Source organism: Drosophila takahashii, chromosome 3R (genome assembly GCF_030179915.1).
Source record: "Drosophila takahashii strain IR98-3 E-12201 chromosome 3R, DtakHiC1v2, whole genome shotgun sequence".
NCBI classification, from domain to species: Eukaryota; Metazoa; Arthropoda; class Insecta; order Diptera; family Drosophilidae; genus Drosophila; species Drosophila takahashii.
The window spans coordinates 31,610,180-31,630,013 of record NC_091681.1 but is presented as its reverse complement, the minus strand read 5'-3'; the positions used below and the strand labels follow the sequence as shown (position 1 = coordinate 31,630,013).

At 40.0% G+C, this 19,834-nt stretch overlaps 1 protein-coding gene across 1 annotated transcript in view; it reads left to right on the top strand.

Moving 5' to 3' along the window:
• Positions 1–13,797, top strand: part of lobo (lost boys) — a 31,889-nt gene extending 18,092 nt beyond the window's left edge. The window contains exons 3-9 of the mRNA XM_070217226.1: positions 11,026–11,385; positions 11,462–12,176; positions 12,444–12,625; positions 12,690–12,905; positions 12,975–13,196; positions 13,250–13,444; positions 13,500–13,797. Of these exons, the coding sequence (XP_070073327.1) occupies positions 11,026–11,385; positions 11,462–12,176; positions 12,444–12,625; positions 12,690–12,905; positions 12,975–13,196; positions 13,250–13,444; positions 13,500–13,757 (2,148 nt within the window). The 3' untranslated portion in view covers positions 13,758–13,797. The remainder of the gene's footprint in view (positions 1–11,025; positions 11,386–11,461; positions 12,177–12,443; positions 12,626–12,689; positions 12,906–12,974; positions 13,197–13,249; positions 13,445–13,499) is intronic.
• The last annotated feature ends 6,037 nt before the right edge of the window (positions 13,798–19,834 follow it).

The window sequence follows — 19,834 nt, the reverse complement described above, 5'->3', positions numbered from 1 at the left end:
TCCTGCTGCTGCGGAAACGAAAGAGAGAGAGAGAAGCAGAGCTTTAGCCTTTACTGGCAAGTGCGAGCGAGATGTCCTTTTTGGCCAGGGCAACTCTAGCAACCGGCAGACGAATCCTTTTCAAAATTAAACTATATGCAGCAAGTGGAAGAGCAAGGCAAGAAATCCTGCCACACACACACACACACTATTGCACCCAGCTTTCGTATCCTGGTCGGAGAATCAGTCGAGTGCGAGCCACATGCAAATAGCAAATAGCGCAGACACATGCACTTTTTCTCGTATCCTTGGTCCTTGTCCGCATCTTATGTATTCGGCAGAGCTTTGTTAAGATATTCTTTGCACCTAAGATGGACGACGTTAGATACGTTGGATGCGAAGGATACGTTGGATACGGGCGGTAGCTAGCCAGCTTGCAGCTTATATACAGGTTCAATCAGTTGCTAATTGCTATAGGTCCGAAAACAGTCATGTGCAGCACACACACACATGCACACGCCACTATTTGTTTATACTCATATGCTGCTAGGATATATAAATGAAGGCACACATACGTACATTTGCTTATGCGGCGAAAAATATGTAAGTGCAGTGGCTGCATATTCAAGTGGTCAAACATCGCGCCAGATTAGTTATTTCTGCGAATTTAGAGGTCTTAATAAAAATAGTAGAGCTTATAACCAGAATAGATCTGTTATATATCCCAGAGATCATAACGTTTGACCTTAAAATTCGATTTCACTTCCACACTCTCTGGCGCAAAATAATCACACAATTTGTTTGGCACAGTTTTTTCTTTTCCTCCTTTCTTGTCTGCATTCTTTTTCTTGTTTTTAAACAAAAAAGGGATAACACACAAGAGGCGAAGAGAAAAAGTTTGTCTGAGTTTTTGCCGTTTTCTTCTCCTTTGTATGTTGCAAAAAGTAATTATTTTCATTTTATTTTTATGTGCCAGTCTAGCCGGTTTACTTACTTTTCCTCCTCGTATCAATGGCAAAAAGGGGATAAGTGGGTGCTTAAAAAAAAAATTATGTCACTAACTTTCTTACTTTCATTATGCAATTTGATATGCATAGGCTGTATGTTAACAACTCTTAAATTTAATTAAGTTGATTTGGAATAGTTTATCTTTAGTTAGTAAGTTAGATAACGTTGATTACACCTTGAAATAAATACTCAATCGGCCTGACTAGCGAAATAAAAGCAAGGCAAGCAAATCAATTCTTACACCCATGTAAACTAGCATTTCCTCACCGCGTTTATGAATATCCATTCGTTAGAACTCACGCCACCACTTCAAATAGGCTTCCTTTTGCGCCTTTTCTCATACGTGTTCGACATTCCCTGCACTGCAGCATAAAAAGTAAAAAAGAAGGAGTACTTTCGGTGGGGAGTGCTCAACTAACAGATACCCAGTACCAAGTATTTGTCCAAAAAACTCTTAAATTTATAAAAAAAAACAATCAATGAATGTCAAATAAATGTGAGAACGAATAGATAAATACACTTTTTACTTACGGTGGGAAGTGCTTAACTAACAGATACCCAGTACCAAGTATTTGTATAAGAAAAATCTCAAATTAAAAAATTAAAAAATTCAATAAATCATTGATAAATATATGAATGAACATATAAATACACAATTTCTAAAATAACTCTTATACCGTCTATAAAATGGATAAACCCCTTACAGCAAGTGCCAAGGGGTACAGAAGCCACAATGCGGTTAAATGATGGCGATATGCGCTGACGCTGTAAACTCAAGAGTAATGTCCTTTGCCATTCACTCGTCGCTAAGAAATACGAGAGCCTGCAAACGCAAAAGGATGCGACGGCGACGAAAAGCGATAAAACGCGATTTTATGCACGTGTTGAGTGGCTGCCAAAAAGGGATCCATATGCCACATACTATTCTCATGCCTAATGAATGTGCAGATAGGCTAGAAGAGTATATAGGAACGACTAAAATTATGAAGCTTTGAGATATTTTAAAATTAAGTAACATTTTTAAAATACGTTTTTTTGTTACTTGAAATATATGGCCATATATGTATCTTAGTTCATAAGTAAGGTGTTAAGACTAACAACCAGCTAGAAAATTAGTTTTTTAAAGATTAATTTCTGGGAATAACTGTTTTTTGTAATTCTAAAATTAATAAAAAATATGGGCATCTATTTTAGTTGATAAAAAAAGAAGGGATGTATAAAGTTCTCAGACATTTATGTCACGTAAGAGAAGCTTACAAAAATAGGAAAAAAATAAATGGACATTGCATTAACCAAACTGTGGACAACAGATGTCTAGGGTTGGTCCCCTGATATTACAAGTCAGGAAATAGAGGCGTAACATGCTCGATGAAGTGCACATGTCAATAAAATTCCCACAGTACATTAATAATAAAATAATATCTAGGCCAAAACGATTATAGCTTCAAATATTCGCTGCCGGAAATGAAAAAGAGACTTTTGATCTTGTAATATTTCGCTGCACTCGAAGTTAAAGCAAGCTTTCATCTTTTGTCGATTTTAGCACGGGGTTACAAATAAATTTCGGTGCGAAGTGAGGGCAGACCATTCCAAGTCGTTTGGCGAAACCAAATACGATACGGCGCGATGCTCCTTTCCTTTCCATTCCTTTCCTTGCCTTTCCTCGAGGGGATGAAAACGCTGTCGCTTCCGGTTGAGTGCACAGAGTCGCGGAGTTCCAACCTTCCAGCGATGTAGAATAGCGTGTCGTGTTGCTTGGTCAGTTTTGCAATTGCGAACCTTGTCGTCTTTCGACTTCAATGACAAAAACCAGCAGTGACGGTGTTTTTAGCAAAAATAAGAGGGTAGGGCGATTATCGTAACTGCGACGACAGAATACCCTTTAATATTAAGGAATGTGTTAGGGATTATATGTTAGAAAACTTATATAACTTTAATATTTTATTCATTAAAATTGGGTAATGAAAATGTATTTTCAAATTATGCTATTTTATTAACGGTACCTATTTTACAAATTAAATAGTTGTGTAGTTTTTTGAAAATTAATCAAAAATGTTAGGAAATTTTAATGTAAGAAGTATTATAGTATTTTAAAATTCAATGTTGGTATTTTAAAAATAACCATTGGTATTCAAACGCATTAATTTCAGAACAAATTTTCTTAAAATAATTTAAGAAAAAAAAGAAAAAGGCGACATAAAAAAACTAACAATGCGGCAACATATCTTCTAGATACTCGTCTTTCGCCATTCCCCGCCGACTATGCGCATATCGATTTCCTTCGGCTCGAGAGCAATTCACTCGAGATCGGGCCAAGTGCCACAGGCAAAAACCCAGCCAAAAGGAGGGTCCCCGGCCCCAAACTGCGAACTGCAGTCCCTAACTCATTTCCCTGGCTCGGCCAACCCTTTGACAAAGAAAAGCGTCTCCCTGACGGAAAACTGGCAGCGGGTCTTCGCGTCCAGACGCAGGACTTGGCCATATATGGTCAGACAGGCGAGAGCGAACTGATGACGTTGCTGCCTCCTCATCCGCATCCGCATCCTTCCAGCCCCGCGGCTGCTGTTTACCATGCCATGCTCGGTTTAAGTCGCAGAACATCCGCAACCACCGCTGACCCATCCTTGCAATGGACCACCCTTTGCCACCCCAAACCACCCACCACGTCCCACCGCCAAAGGTGCTCCGGCAATGGCCAACAGCCTTCGTGGCTACAATAAACTAGACGCCAATTTCGCTGTCGCTGACACGGCCATTGCCGCGGCCATCGAGCTTCGACCATCTACATCTACACGGAGAACAATAAAGAGGGCTTTCTTATGGCCGAGATAATTTGAATATGTAATAGTGAACATGAGAGTAAACATATGTTTTTACTGCACTTGTGCGCCACTGCAGGGTTACCATGTTCAATGGGGTGTAAAAAGACTGCTTTGTTATGAGAACTCATAGAAACTTAAAGATGATATTCAGTTTATAGGACTTACTGAACTTGGGGGTATGTAAATAAGATAAAGGTGCTTTTAAGATCGTTTTTATAATATTTATTTATAATTGTTTCTTTTTTATTTATTATATTCATTTATAATATTAATCATAAACTTAAAGATGATATTTAGTTTATAAGACTTACTGAACTTGAGGGTATGTAAATAAGATATAGGTGCTTTTTTAAGATCGTTTGTTAATATTTATATATTATTGTTTCTTTTTTATTTATTATATTCATTTATAATATTAATCATAAAGCATTTAATATAGTTCTTCCTATCTTAATTACCATATTATTATTATTAATTTAAGATTATATTCAGTTTATAAGTCTTTCTGAACTAAAAGTTTTGTAACTAAAGGGAACTAATGGGTAAATCTAAGATCTAGGATTTCATGTTATTTATTTACTTTTTATTTTACTAATGTTATTATAATCGACTTTTATTACTAATAAATCAAATAATTAGTATATTACTTCATAAAATTATATTCAAAAATCTTTTATTTGATTAGGATAATTCCACGTCCCTTAAATCTTTACATAAATCACTAGGATTTCTCGCTCTGCACCTTCTAGCTTCTACCGTCGACCATTGTCGACTGCAGGACTCGACGGCTCCACTTACTCGCCTTGTCCGCGGTGGAGTGGCGTATTCCTTTGCTCAAAAGCAGACCAAAACCAAACACACATCGACTTTGTGTCCGAGTCCTCGCATCAGTGTCCGCATCTGTCTGGATTCGCGACCCCCGTCACATCACCGGGGGTTCAGAGTTGCCCACTCCGAGTCGGGAGACTCCGGAATCCCCAATGCCCGCGACCCCCGACCTCATCCCATCCTGATTCTTAGCGACGTCGTCTGTCCATCGCATTTATCCTCGCTGTGGGCAACGCCATGTGACTTGGATCGAATCTGTGATTGTAAGTTGTGCGCCGTCGTTAGGATGCCGCATTGGCAGTCGGTGGGTGCCACTCCGCCACATGTCCTTACCCTCCTATATCCTAACCATATCCACCCCCCGCTTTTGGCTGGCCTCTGTCCACGCGGCTGTTCAGGGTCTGTATCCCAAAGACAACGGCGGAGTTTAAAACCATCATCATCGTATACACACTTGGCTCAGACAGCGCGATATTGAATAAGAATGCCTCCCGAAGGCAAAGGCAGGGCTGGAATTTAATACAGAGCCGGCCATATGTGAAGAGGTATTGATTAGGAAAAATAATGCCTGACAATCCAATTACGAAAAAATACAACGAATTTTATTCAAGAGGTTTTTTAAATGTATTTTATTTTAGGAAACAATGCGGATAAATCATTGATTTTAAAAATAATTTATTTAATTTATATTTAAGTTCAAATGAGAAGATTTAAAAGGTTTTCTGTGGTATGGGGCACTTATAAAACTAGGCTAATATCGTGGCCCATATTAATAAATCCAAGAAGGGGGTTTATTACCAAAACTATGATGATAAGACCCCTTTTTAACCCAACCCATTATACCATTATACTCCAAAACTGAAAGGCACTGGCTTTGACTGACTGTTCGGGGGGAATCAAATGTCTTAGTTTCGCGTGTTTATATCTTAATCTTGGCCGTTTTTAAGAGCGTCTATTGGCCGGGACTTTTATGTGCCCGGGGACCCGGGTCGCGGAAGCCGGCCAAATAATAAAATCCCAGCGTGGTGAATGGTGAATGGTGAATGGCGAAAGGAGCTATAGACATCCACGTACATCCAGGGGCGCAATATTAAGGAAGACGCGCAAATAGTGAGGAGGTTGGGTTAACATTAGGCGGTAAAATGGGGCCGGAAAATGGTGGATGGGTGGGATCTTATGGACCGGGGGGGCATTGCGCGTATTATGGCGACACTAGCGACGCCGTGTGTCCTTTTGTCCCCAGGACAATAACACTTCCGTGCAGTACATTATCATAAAGGGGTTAAGTCGCTGATTTTCATCGTGTGTGTGTGTGGTGTGTGCTCATTTAAAAACTTACACATGCTGCCGCTGGCCCCGCAAAAGGCCCGGCTTGGGATTTCCTGGAGGAGGCTAAGTCTCCTGTCTTATAAGGCCCAAGACCCAAGGAATCGCGCTGAATTTCACCGCTTTGTTTCAGCGCTCTTGCGGAAAAGATGGCAGCGGCTCATTATGCATCCCGATAAGCAATGTGTGCCTCCCCAGCGAGTCCTTGCGCCCCCAGGTTAGTCTAACGAAGGGTTTTTCGAGATGGAGTGGGCGGTGTGGTGTGGTATCGTATGGAATAAGGATGGTTAAAGGTGGAGGTGGAGGCACTGCATTGTGTCAACGAGGGAAGGCCGGCCGCCGCCTGTTTGACAACCCCGTCTTGAGCCCTCGTCGGCCGCATTGTTTTGAGTTGCGACCCGCGAGCGGTGGCAGTGGCAGCCATTCAGCAGGGTGGCAACTGAAAGTGATTCTGTCTCGGCAGACTCTGTTACTTGCCACCCTTTTCCTTGCTTTTTTTTTCGCAATTTTTCGCCGCTTTTGGCGCAGTTTTTTCGCTCTTTTTTCTGTACTTCTTCCTTCAGATGGACGTGGTCGCTTTATACCCAGTAGTCTTGATGTCAAAGGGTATATCACTTCATGACAGATCAATATTTTGATTTAAAGGTTATTGAACCACAAAAATTTTAAGATATAGCTCTTTACAATCAAAGTTCAATTGTTGAAGATATGGACCAAACATTAAAAGTTTTTTTGGGTCACCCATCTGAGAATTTTGAAAACTTAGAAGATAATAGTTTCATAAATAATTAGAGCCCTACCCAATAACGTAATTCTTTATTTTTAGTGCCAGCTAATTTAATAACAAACAAGATATTGATACAAACAGCAGGCAGGCAGATTTTGGGTCACCATTTGGGTCACCATTTTTGGAAATTTCAACAAATCTAAAAGTAAGCGGTATCTAATGGTCCATAACCTAAAGTATATCCCTTTTACTGGCTGTAATTTGAGCTGTGGCCCCTGTTCTCGCAACCGGGCGCCCGTTGCTCCATTCTCGCTGTGCATTCGTCCCTTTGTTTTCGTCATGTTCGCTCCTCCATTGTTGCCACTGCCGCTTCTACCAGGCTCGATCCTAATTTAACACGTTCGAATAACCTTGAAGCGTTTCTTATTACGCGCGACCGCAGTGATAGCGGCTCTGGAAACGCGGGAACTGCTAGAGTTCCAGTGGGCCTGGGCTCAGTGAGGAACTCAAAGGGGGAGGAGGACTGCCAAGGAGTACTGAACAGAACTCAATCGGCTGCCCAGGTAATGCCGTTTGCATCGAATTCAATTTGACGCCGCTGACTGACTGGTTTGCTGACTAATCGATTCGAACGAGCGAGCGAGTGTTTGACCTCGAACACTGCGAAACACGCCGTTCGCCTCGCTGATAACCGATGACTCCGGGCCTCATTGTGATTCTTATGGCTTCACACGGCGATTTTGCATTTTAATGGCCTTCTTCGCAGCGACGGGGGGCGTATTTGCGCAGGGTGGAGGAAGTGGAAGTGGAAATGGAAAGGTGCAGGACCCTCGAAACGCTAGAATCCTGTTTAGCACAAAGTTGGCGAAGAACTTTCCCGCGAAAAAGTGTTATCAACCCTGATAGTTGATTTAAGGGATCGATTTTCTATTATGTATGATTTTAGAAATTATTATTACTTTTGAAATATAAGAAAAGGATACAAATATTTACTATTTTAACAATAGCCCCATTTATTTCTGATTTATGGTTTATCTAATTTGTATTTTAAATTTAAATTTTGGTTTTCATTTTTCTTTTCTATTTTTTTTTAGTTTTTTTGAAATCTTAAGAACTGGATTCCAATACTATTTATTGAAAACAGAATTTTAAGTTAGTTAATATACAAAGGATAAGAGATCTATATTTTCAAAAATTCTTTCAAATTCCGCCAAATTCTATCCCAAAATGCAAAACCAAAAACACAGCGCTGTGTGTTTTTGAGTTTCCAAACTGCATCCTCTGTTGCAATCTCAGAGTGCGGATATGTCAACGACTGGAAGAGAAGGGAAGGCAATGAAACAGAGGGGAAGGGGCAGGAGTGCAAAGGACAGGCCCACAATAATTGCCAGCGTTTCCCGCGTTAATGGCCGTTTCGCTACGCTTCACAGTTTTCGAATCGGGCGCACATGCACCGAATTCCTGGCAATGGCAGGATTGTCTCCGATTCCGATCCTAAGTCTTCGCGGAACAGGAAAGAAGATGAATGGCACGGGGTCACGCAGCCACCTACGGGGCAGTCGCAGATGTGCAGGTAAACAACAATCGGGACAAAAGATAAAGATAACCCAAGGCGGATTAAATGGGAGTGGGTCTCGGCCTCTATATCTGACTACCTCGCCGAAGCGAACCGAAGGATGCAATGAAAACAGACCGCTGATTGTTGTTTGGTCCTCTGAATGACATCCAAAAATCGGCAAAAAAAAAAACATTAAAACGAGCGGGCATGAGTAAACACTATATGGTTAATACCCCCGTTAGAAAACATCCTCCTTTTCAGCGGTCAAGGAAGATTGCAGATTTCAGGAAAAATTCGGTATTTCAATTTATATATTTTTCAAACCAAAAAATATAAATCTAAAATTCCCTTTAATCTAGTACATGTTTATAAAGAGTTTTAAGTTTATATTTCCTGTTTTGATTCTATCTCATCCTATCCCTATTAAGGAGAGTTCCAGATTAACACCGCACAACAGGTTAATTTTCCCAAATCAAAGAATTCAATATCTATGCAAAACGGATATAACTTTTCCAAGGTTGTAAAACATAGCCCATACGATCTTGACTCCTGCTGCTTTTACAGGGCCATATATTTGTACAAGGGTACATGTATTTTCCACAGTCAGGTAAACGGTGTTAAAGGTAATCGAAGATTTCCTTTTTGTCTCGTGCTGCGCAATAGTTTGTGCCAAATTTCCTGGAAACTGGCATGCTGTTTCCTGAGCCCCGGTTTATATATGTATGCCTGTATATATTTATCTGCAGCTAATAAACTCATGTATTGCAATTGCATATTGGCTTCCAATGACGTTCGTCAGAGGATGATAGCACAGGCCGACAAAATGTGACATGGGTCGGTGTCCAGGCCTGCCACCATTTTATTTCGATAAATGAGGCTTTTCTAAGCATAAGTTGCCACTACGCCTATAGTCCATCAGCTCTGGTATTTGCGGTATCTTTAATTTAAGAAAATCACAAATTTTCTTCGTCTTTTGGGATATATCTTCAAGAGTGGTCAACCAATTTTGGAAATCTTTTCGGAATTAAATAGTTACATGTCTGTTTTATACGGTCGTTTTGGAAAATTCAATCTAACTCAACCACAAGAGGAGGTGGGCGCATTCAAAATTTTAAAGTCACAGCTAAGTTTAAAAATCTTCATTTGTGAACAGCGTTTAAAAATTAAATAAAAATATTTTCTTCAACAATGCATTTTTGATCCAAAGACACCTTGTGTCCTTACTGTTTAGGACACTCATCAGGTTTTTGTGAATTGTTTTGGAATTTTTAAAATTGTTTTTCTTACTTCCTTCACAGTGACGATTCACAAACAGTGCCCAAACCTGTCACTATTTTACGTAACGCATAACTATTTTTGAGCACAAGTGACCCTTGCTTTAAAAATATTTATACATGGGCGTAAGTTAAAAGCTGGAGGGGGATAACACTTCAGGCATTTCAGCCCCCAAAGATTAGTAGGCTACGCTCATGTGCTTATATTCAAAGCAAAACTACTTAGATCGTTTAGAAATATGTGATTTAAAATTGTGACAGGTTTGGGCACTGTTTGTGAATCGTCACTGTGAAGGAAGTAAGAAAAACAATTTTAAAAATTCCAAAACAATTCACAAAAACCTGATGAGTGTCCTAAACAGTAAGGACACAAGGTGTCTTTGGATCAAAAATGCATTGTTGAAGAAAATATTTTTATTTAATTTTTAAACGCTGTTCACAAATGAAGATTTTTAAACTTAGCTGTGACTTTAAAATTTTGAATGCGCCCACCTCCTCTTGTGGTTGAGTTAGATTGAATTTTCCAAAACGACCGTATAAAACAGACATGTAACTATTTAATTCCGAAAAGATTTCCAAAATTGGTTGACCACTCTTGAAGATATATCCCAAAAGACGAAGAAAATTTGTGATTTTCTTAAATTAAAGATACCGCAAATACCAGAGCTGATGGACTATAGGCGTAGTGGCAACTTATGCTTAGAAAAGCCTCATTTATCGAAATAAAATGGTGGCAGGCCTGGACACCGACCCATGTCACATTTTGTCGGCCTGTGTAGTAAATGCTTTAAAAGGATTACATTCCCAGGCTAATGAGAGCAATTCATTTAGCTATCGATTTCTTTGAAAATAAAAATCTAGGCTTTGTCAAAACGAAAAATAAATAAGAACAATTAAGGGAAATGAAGCCAAATAAGCTAAAGCTGCAGAACAAATACTAAGGGCAGTTTTCTCGTCCGTTTGTTAAAATTAAAGTAGGGTTAAAGCAATAATTTTCCATACGATTTAACGGTTTTAACTCTACTTTAAATTTAACAAACGGACAAGAAAACGGCCCTAAGAAAGATAAGTGTTTACCAAAAATGTTATATTATGTTGATATTATTATGTTATACTTTTTCGTAAATCAGCCAGAAAGTGGTTGAAATCAAAGTAAATTTTACTTTTTGCTCAATTTTTGCAAATACTGTTATGTAACCCCTTATAAAAAATTTAAAAATTGGGAAAATATTTTATTTTAAAAGTCAGCGAGAAAGTACACGGAATCAATTTATTTGTTTATTGGCTGTTCAAAACAGAACTGTTAACAACTTTGTTAATTTTGATTTCAGAGTATTATTATCGAAGTTAAAGCAAGCAACTAGCACCTAAAACATTTCTTAAAATTACAAGATATAATATTTCGAATTTTACTTTAATGGGAGTGAATTGGCGATTTTAAATTATGTGTGTCTTTCTTAATGGTTCCTCTTTACTGACTATTTCTAATGTTATTTCTTTTAGCCGAACCGCCTGATATCGCCGGATACCTTGTTGCGAAGGCGCAAGGGAAACTCCTATGAAATGGCCACTCTGCTGGTCAGCATGCTGATTGGAGCTGGCCACCCGGCTCTGGTGGTTTCCGGAGTGGCTCGCGAGGAGACGATTCTCAACGACCAACTGGCCATTCCCTACCCGTATCCGATCGTCGAGGTGGAGGCTGAGGAAATAAAGCCAAAGGTTGAGAAGACGGGTCAAAAGTATAAGCTGCGCGGATTACCCGATTTGGAGAGTCATCTCGAGGAGGATATGGCCGAGGTTCACAGGCTCAAGGCGGCGGAGGAGAAGCGGATTCAGGACGAAATAATCCGGAAGCAAATGGAGGTGAGGATAGTAGATAAACATGCACTTGTGCATTTGTAGCGAGGATTAATGCCCGGAAATTTCCCGCGAAAAATAGGAACTCGAGCTGCTGGCCGTGGATCGGCATCATTATCGACGCAGTCATGCCTGGGTGGTGATCATCAACAATGCCCCGTGGAGTGTGAAGCCCAAGACTACCTACACGGATGTCAACGGCGATGTGGTCGAGGCTCCTCCCACGGCCATTTTCATCGAACCCTCGACCGGATTCATCTGCGAAACGGGATGCAAACAGTACATCCTGGTGGATAGCATCTGGAATGACTACAACTACTATGTGTGCAAGCAGAAGCATCAGAGGGTCGGGGAGCTGCGTTGGGATCTGCGGGACACCAAGGACTGGGAGCACATGCTACCCGGTGAGCCGCCCGAGATGCGCACCTATAAGATGTCCTCGGATGAGAATATCGCCGATGAGGAGCACGATATCAGCGAGGAGAAGCACTTGGATTGCATTGGATCCTGGGTGGAGCGACTGCACATCGGTTTGGCCGACTTTGAGCAGCGTTTCCCCAGCTCCGAAAAGAAAATCCAGTACAAGGGAGCCATCCACGAGCGGTTCTCTCCCTATTCACAGCGCGACGGCAAGGTGATGCAGCTAACCATTTTCAACAATGACGAGTGCACCATTCCCAAGGTCCGCTACGAGTACTATGAGAATCGATCCGATCTCATGCGTCATGTAAAGTACACATATGCCACCGATCAATTTGAGGAGATCTTTAACAAAGGGCGGAATGACAGTTTGAAATGTAAGTATATAACTACAATTTTTAACATAAAAAACTAAGAAACTACATTAATTAAATCGTTTATAATTTGTATTTTAAATTATACTTTTGAGTTTATAATCTTAATTTTATCAAAACATAAAGTCCAACCTCTTTAAATGTGACATACTTTTTATCTTTTTTGCGGAATAAATAAAATTAAATATTTATTTATTTTAGGACTAAGAAGTGAACATTATGCTCCATGCAAAATTAGTTTTTAACTAACTTATAAACTTCTTCATTCAGCCATAGAATATTTCTCCGACACCTCGCTGCCTCGGAAAGTGCACTTTTACTCGGCTTCGAGGATAGATTCCTTGGATTTGATGGTGGTTGAACCAGGCTCTTTGGTCCTTCATTATAAGGGTCGCAGTGACAAGTGTTGGTATAAGGAATTTGAATTCACTCCAGCCGGAAACGTTCTCAAGGTGACTTGTATAATTATTTATTTTACCACCAAATTTTAGGATTTAATCAAATCAACTCTTACAGAAAGTCACTGAGAAGTTTCTGAAGGCCAGCGCTGACGATGTGGGCACAAATGATATAGCAACACGCATGTTTCTCTTTCAACAAAATAAAATTGTTTTGAAATTTCACTATACATTCGGGGCTCTAACCGCTACAACAGTGGAGTTTACGAAGCCACCAAGACCGGATTATGGCAAAGAGTTGGTTTACGATGAGAAACTTACCAAAATCTACAAGGTATGTGGATAATTCAAATATTAAAATTCGTTTTACACCAGTGTGCGTGTGTGGAAAACTCTTCTGCAGGCTAATCCTCTAGATCCAACTCGCACTAATCTCGAGCTATACAGATTGCTGTGTGCTCAACTGAAGTATGAGGATCAGCTGAGGAAGAACTTTGAAAAAATCTTCGAGGACATAAACAACATATTCGATTTGCGCAAATTCGAAAAGGCGGAACCTAAGCTCAAGTTTAGCATATTTGATCCACTGAGGAATGGAGCAGCCAGAGCTATAAGAATGAGACAGGTAAGGATAGTATTTAATTTTTAAAGAATTTATTTTTAATTTCTTGATTTAAGTTTGAGGAGGAAGAGGAACTCAAGAAGGAAATAGCCAGCAAGCCCGCTGATTTCTTGGCCCCATATCTAGTGCCTTATAAACACCAGGATGAACTTACTCCCGAGCAATCTCTAAATGCATATAATGCCTGCCTGAACGATTTAAAATCTCGGTTTGTCAGCTTGCTTAATAACCTGCAGCGACACTACGAAGATGTAAGTCCCTTGTAATTATTAAAACCTAAATACTTATAACTTCCTTGATTTCCAGCTTACCTCGGAGTCAAAGTCCCTGAATCGATTTCTTAACAAATTTGAGAATCAGTTTAATAACTACGATTACAAGCGCCTGGTGCAACAGTCGAAGGATCTGGAACTTAATAAGCGAATGGTTCAACAGCGCTTGACCCTGACCCATGAAGAGTCCCAAAAGAAATACGAAATAGTCAAAAATTCCTTGCTAAAAGACTCGCGTCTTAATTTCAAGAAGGAAGATTTGGGAAGGAGGCCTTCGGAGACATCGAAATAAATATACGTTCGTATAAATCAATTAAAGAAAAATGTTTAATAAAATTTAAGCAAGAAATTAAATAGAATTGATTTAAATATTAAAAAAAATATCCCTAATTTAGCATCCTTGATTCTCGGCAAATTTATAAGTTTGTCCCTAAAAGACAACCAATAACCATTAAATTCAAGTCCCTTTTATGACCAGAAAATAATCATAAATGATACATTTTTTGTGAACCATTTTTGCAATTAAACAGTTTTTAATATACGCCCTCAGAAATATAAAATTCGTTCATGGTCAAAAAGTATTCATAAATTTAACTAATCCATTTCTTGTGAATCATTATGACAATTAGATTGCCAAATAAATAAATTGAGTTCAATTGCTTCATTCACATTTAACGAGAACAGTTGACTTTCCGATTAAATCGAAATCAAAGGTTGGCCTTTAAGATGCAGATACGGGATTTCTGAGAGTTTCTTCCTCCGGTGGTTAAGTGGATTCTAAAATGCGAATGTCGATTTCATGGCCTAGAATCATTGCCGCCGCCTCGCGAACAACGTCGCTAAGGGCGAGTTTCGGGTGGTTTCGAGTGGTTTGGGTGTTTTTCGGCTGATTTTCGGTGATTTGGGTGGCCGGGTGGTTGGGGGTGGTGGGTGGTGGCCACGACGACGGCGAGGAAAATTCGTTTCAAAAAGTGACCGTTTGAAAATTGGACAAAGTGGCTGATGCTGCTGCCGTGTACGATGGACCCGCGCCCAAGGCACACAAGCCGTACAGCCGAAGAGCCGTGGTTGGAGGCATCGCACACACACACTCACAATCGCATTCACATACAAATATCCTGGAAAATTCACACACACACACACACACACACTCACGAATGTCTGAGCTGGGCGGCTGTCCATTTAGCGCGATACTCATACCCACACCCCTTAAAAGGCGCTCACACAATCGTTCACGACCCACGCATACACATGCACTCACACACACAACGAACTCATATGATGTCCGTGACCCCCACCCACCGCCCAGCGCCCAACCACCCCTCGTCGTCCTGATGGGACGGCGAAATTGGGTTCGTCCCTTGAAAGAATCGTCCTAAGATGAAAGTGCTGTCCCTTGTCCGCCTACCGTACGTTAGCTTCGCTGAAAATTTGCTCGTGGCATGAACACATGTGGCGTAATTTCGTCGCAGATTTTTGTTCGCTAACTGGACAAGGAGATTTCGTGCACTGCGCGAAAAAAGGGCAGTTTATTGTTCATTGTTAGACTTCAAAAAAATTAAGATTTCTTAAGTCATCTTTCAGAAATTTGTTTTTCTTAGGATTTTGATACAATTTTTTTTATTTTTCTTAAAGAATTATTAGTTTAAATTAAACTTAAAAGCAGTTAATCCCCAAAAACTACTTTCTACATTTTATAATGTAAACTTTTTTTATTTATTTCACATATAATTAGCTTTAATAACATTTTTTGGCAAAAAATGCATTAATCGAACCCTAAACCAAATCTACATATTTCTAAAGTATAACAATTTTTTGAAAAGGGTTATTACAAGCCTTTTTTAAAAAATAAAGATCATTGTTATAAAAACGTGTCTTTTGGATAATGAGACGTTTTTTAGCTCTGCGTCGCCTTCCTTAATTTGGCCCCCAAAAAGTGTGCTACTTTTTTCGCAGTGTCCTTTTTGGACTTCCGAGTCGCGGGACCCCGTAATAGCGGCTAGTCAATGTTCTGCGCCAAGGCGTGGGTCGTGGGCCGTGTGTTGTCGTCCCCCGCGGTGGTGGGACTTCCTTTTCGTCCTTTCGGCCAACCCCTCCCCCCACCCCCTCACATCCTTGCCATCAGCATCCCATCCGTGGCTGCCTCGGACTTGGCCAGTGACCGGCTGGGCATAAGTACAGTTGTGTAAATACACTAGCGGCCAACGCCGCGGCCCAAGAATTTGTATTTTATCAGCATCATTCACATCGCGTAGTCAAGGACTCCCAATATTTACGCGAAGTATACACATACAAGCATACGCGTGAGTGTGTGTGTTAGATTGTGTGTGAGTGTAAGTGGGTTCTTGCCGAAGCAAACAGGACATGTGATGGCAATGGTGGAAGTGGTGGGGGTAGCGCGAGGGTTTTGCACACGGGTTGTCGACTCCGTTCGTGTGTGAGTGTGGGTGCAGACGAAAAAAATATTATATTGGATTTGAAAATATATAATTTAAGTACCGCCTAACCAGTCTTTGTTATCTTAAGGTATATTTTTCCACCAGATTAATAGAACTTTTATGACTTAGGTTTTTAATCTTAATTAATCAGCATCACATTTAAATTATCTATTTTTCTAGGTGTGACTATTTTTTCAGCAGTGATTATATGGTGATATTTATATAAAAATTACTTTTTAATAACAAGTTGGATATTTCATATCTATTATAATAATTTTAAAATAAGAAATATTAAAAAAACCCTAAAAAAAGCACTTCATTTTTTCTGCTTGTGTGCGCGAGGACACACGTTTGCGCGGGGCGGTGGCGGTGGGGTGCGATCCTTTCATTTTATTCCTAAATGTCCTTCCTTCAATATTTCAAACGTGCTTCGTGACGCGTCCGTTTTGCAAAGCCTGGGCGACTTGCAAGTGGGCCTTCGCCTTTTGTCGCGCTCCGTTCTTCAGTTTGTTGTTATTGTTCGCCGCTGACATGTTGCTGCTGCGCCGCGGTGAATTGAGCGGCGGAGTGGGTGGTGGAATGGGATGTGTGGATATGGATGTGGAACTGGGAAAATGGGACGTGGGTGGACCGAAGGACAGAGTGGAATGGGTGGCCGAGCCGAGCCGAGACACCCAGGGGTTGGAGGGAAAACTTTTATCTCGGCGCATTTATTTTTCTATTCCACTTATAATATATGCCAGAAACAGGATACACACCCACATGGGCATATATTGGATATTTATTTTGTATTCGAACGCCCGGCGACGGACGGACAAACGGACGGACGGACAGCGAACGTGTCAGCATCAGCAGCATCGCCATCAGGAGCATGAACTGTAGAAGGAGGTGGGGCAGAATCGGCGGACTCGCCGGGTCGCCGGACGGTTAAGTGGGGTAGCCCGTTATAGGACTTATAGGACTGGACCTGGTCTCAAACCCATACTCATGGGGGAGTTTGTAATGTGTGTGTGTGTGTCCGTGTGTGTGTTTGGGCCTTCGTCCGGACTCAGGACAAAACGACGGACGCTGAAAAATGGCGTGAATTCACTTGGGTGATTTGCGCGACGTCCTGCACGATACACACATTTAAGGATGATGGAAAAAATGTTCCTTTACCTTTTCATTTTCTGCGCTTAGAACTTCGTCTTGGCATATAGCAAACAACAAGAACAACACACGCAAAAAGGTTTTGTGGATGGAGAAGCGGCTGTGACCACATGACAAAAATTCTATCCATATTCTGGGCTTATATTCTCTGTATTCTTATATATTCAAAAATAAGTGACCAATTAAAATAAATTCTTCAATCAATACAGTGGGTATTTAATGGATTTTAGAAAGGTAATTCAGTTATTTGTCATTGATTTCAATTTGTAATCGTTTTCCATTTAAAATTAGGAATCCATTTTTTTAATAACAGTTTCATCTTTCATTAAGGGAGGTACAATATAATTAATTAATTACTTTTTTAAGCTTAATGACATTTTCAAAAATATTACCAATCGTTTTAAATCTAATTCTGTTCCCCTTTTCAAACTACCTTTTTAGAACTTTTGTATAAGAATGGTTATTTTATAGTTGTAGCTGAAAGTTAATATTTCTTTATAAGATCTTACAAATTATGAAAATATATATTTAATTCTATACATTTAGGGCCGTTTTCTCGTCCGATTTCCCATACGATTTCAAGGCTTTAACCTTACTTTAATTTTAACAAATGGACGAGAAAACGCCCCTTAGTTTTTATCTTTAATAATTTAAAAGTGGCTGATAAAAGCAACATCTAAAAATATAATTATTTGAATTAATTTACTTTTATTAATCTTTAGTAGAACGTTAGAATGGGCTCCTTCAAACTTTAGCAATTCATACACCACTTGGTGGACCGCATTTTATAGGGCCATGAAAAACTAGTATCTTCAGTTCGGAGGCGGTCAGTAGTCTTATGATCCGACGAATGTCCGTGATGGACCGCTGAAAAGCGGAATAAGTACACCTGCCGTTGCTGATTGTTATGGCCCCGGCCATTCGACCATTCGACCATTTCGGCCATTTGGCCGTTTCCATCAAGTGCTAATATACCGACGTGTTTCCCGTTGACGCCTCTTCCGCGTTCGGAGCCCCAGTTTATGACTCTAATTGCCCCCGACGTTGGTTAAGTTGATACTGGTAACTGCTTATCTGTGCCCAGTTGATATGTTGATGACGTGTTTACTGCAGCATAAAGTCCCTTTTACGACCCATTTTATTTATATCCAAGCTCTGCTCATGAGCCTGTCCTGGCGCCAATAAATTTTTATTAGCCATGATGTGGCCGCTCTTGTTCCTTAAGACACGACGGTCGAGCGAGCTGAGCTGAGCAAACTGATTCCGATGTTTTATTGCCCATATTGTGGCCATTCGCATGTAATTCGCGTTTTATTTCCCCGCACACACGGTGGGCGTGCGAGGAAATTAGTTTTCAATTAGGTTTCGCTTATTTGCCTGAGATAAGCGGGGAGTTAGGTTGGGACTTCTTAACTTTCCCTTGAAGGTCAAAGTTCCGGAGTTTGCCTATATATACAACATGCCATAATGAGCAACTGCAACAACACTAAACGTGTGCATTTCGGTGCTCACTAATTGAGGGATTAGTTAGCCTGATTATCGGGTTCATTAAACTTTCACCAGACAATGGGCCCGGTTATAATGCAGGTGTACGGCTGTTGTACATAATGTACTTCATTATTGTGCAACCATGTATGTATGGATGTACATGCCTATACACAGGTGCCGACTGCATTGACATTGACTTTCATCTCATTATAATGGCAACAAATGTTTATTTATGATTGTACTTGCCGTCGACACATGTGTGTGCCTGTGTGTTAATGGGGCAAATGCCAGCCGAACAGCCAAACTGCCACAAGCACTGGGTTAAACAACTTGTTTTCCTAATTTAATGATAATGAGCTATTTATGGCTGGATACATGGATGCGTTTCGGTGTGTGTGACTGACCAGCTACTTATGAGGCTTCCAGGGAAAGTGTTCCATCCCCAGTGTGCTGATGCCATGTGCGAATGTGTCTCTGCATTCGGCTAATGAATGTAAGGCAACTGCAAATGCAACTTCAACTGCAGGCTGCATTATTTATAATATCTGTTAAACACCAATTGGCATTTATTGTTTCCAGAGCCGGAGCCTTAATTTGTCAGCATTCAATTAATGAGCGGCCTTTCAGTTATCTAATCGGAAAGATACTTTAATTGGCAGTAATTTTAAGCTTAATCGTTTTCAGACGCAGCAATGTTCTTAATTTAGTTTTTGAATATGCCAAACATAAAATTCTAGGCTGACAAAATGATTTAAATTACATAGAAACTTGTTTTATGTGAGAAAGGAAAAGGAATAATTCTTCATTTTAAAATTTATTATTAATTAAATTGTAGCATCTATTTAAATACACAAAAATAAATTAAAACTTTTTATTAACATAATTCTGCTAGCAATAACACCATTACTAGACTAGTTTCCTAAGGATATAAACAAGGTAAAACTTTCCTAACAAACCAAACCTAAAGTTAAGATTTCAGAAATAATATAATAAGGGAATACGATTTTGTGACTAGTGCCTAAAATGTAAGTTTTCTTATACAAACTTGTAGTACTAGGCTGTTGTTATTAAATCAATACTAAATACTAAAAGATACCGCCGATGAGACTGGCATTATGGAAATTTTCTAACGAGGTATAATTTATTTATCTGAAAATTATCGGTAGCGCATAACGCATAACTGAGGAAAAAAGCGAGATGCCAATTGGCAAACAAACGCAGCGCACAAATGTATGCTCGTCTTTTGCTTTCGCTCGAGAGCCTGAGTATTTATGTCTTCGTGGACCGCAGTACA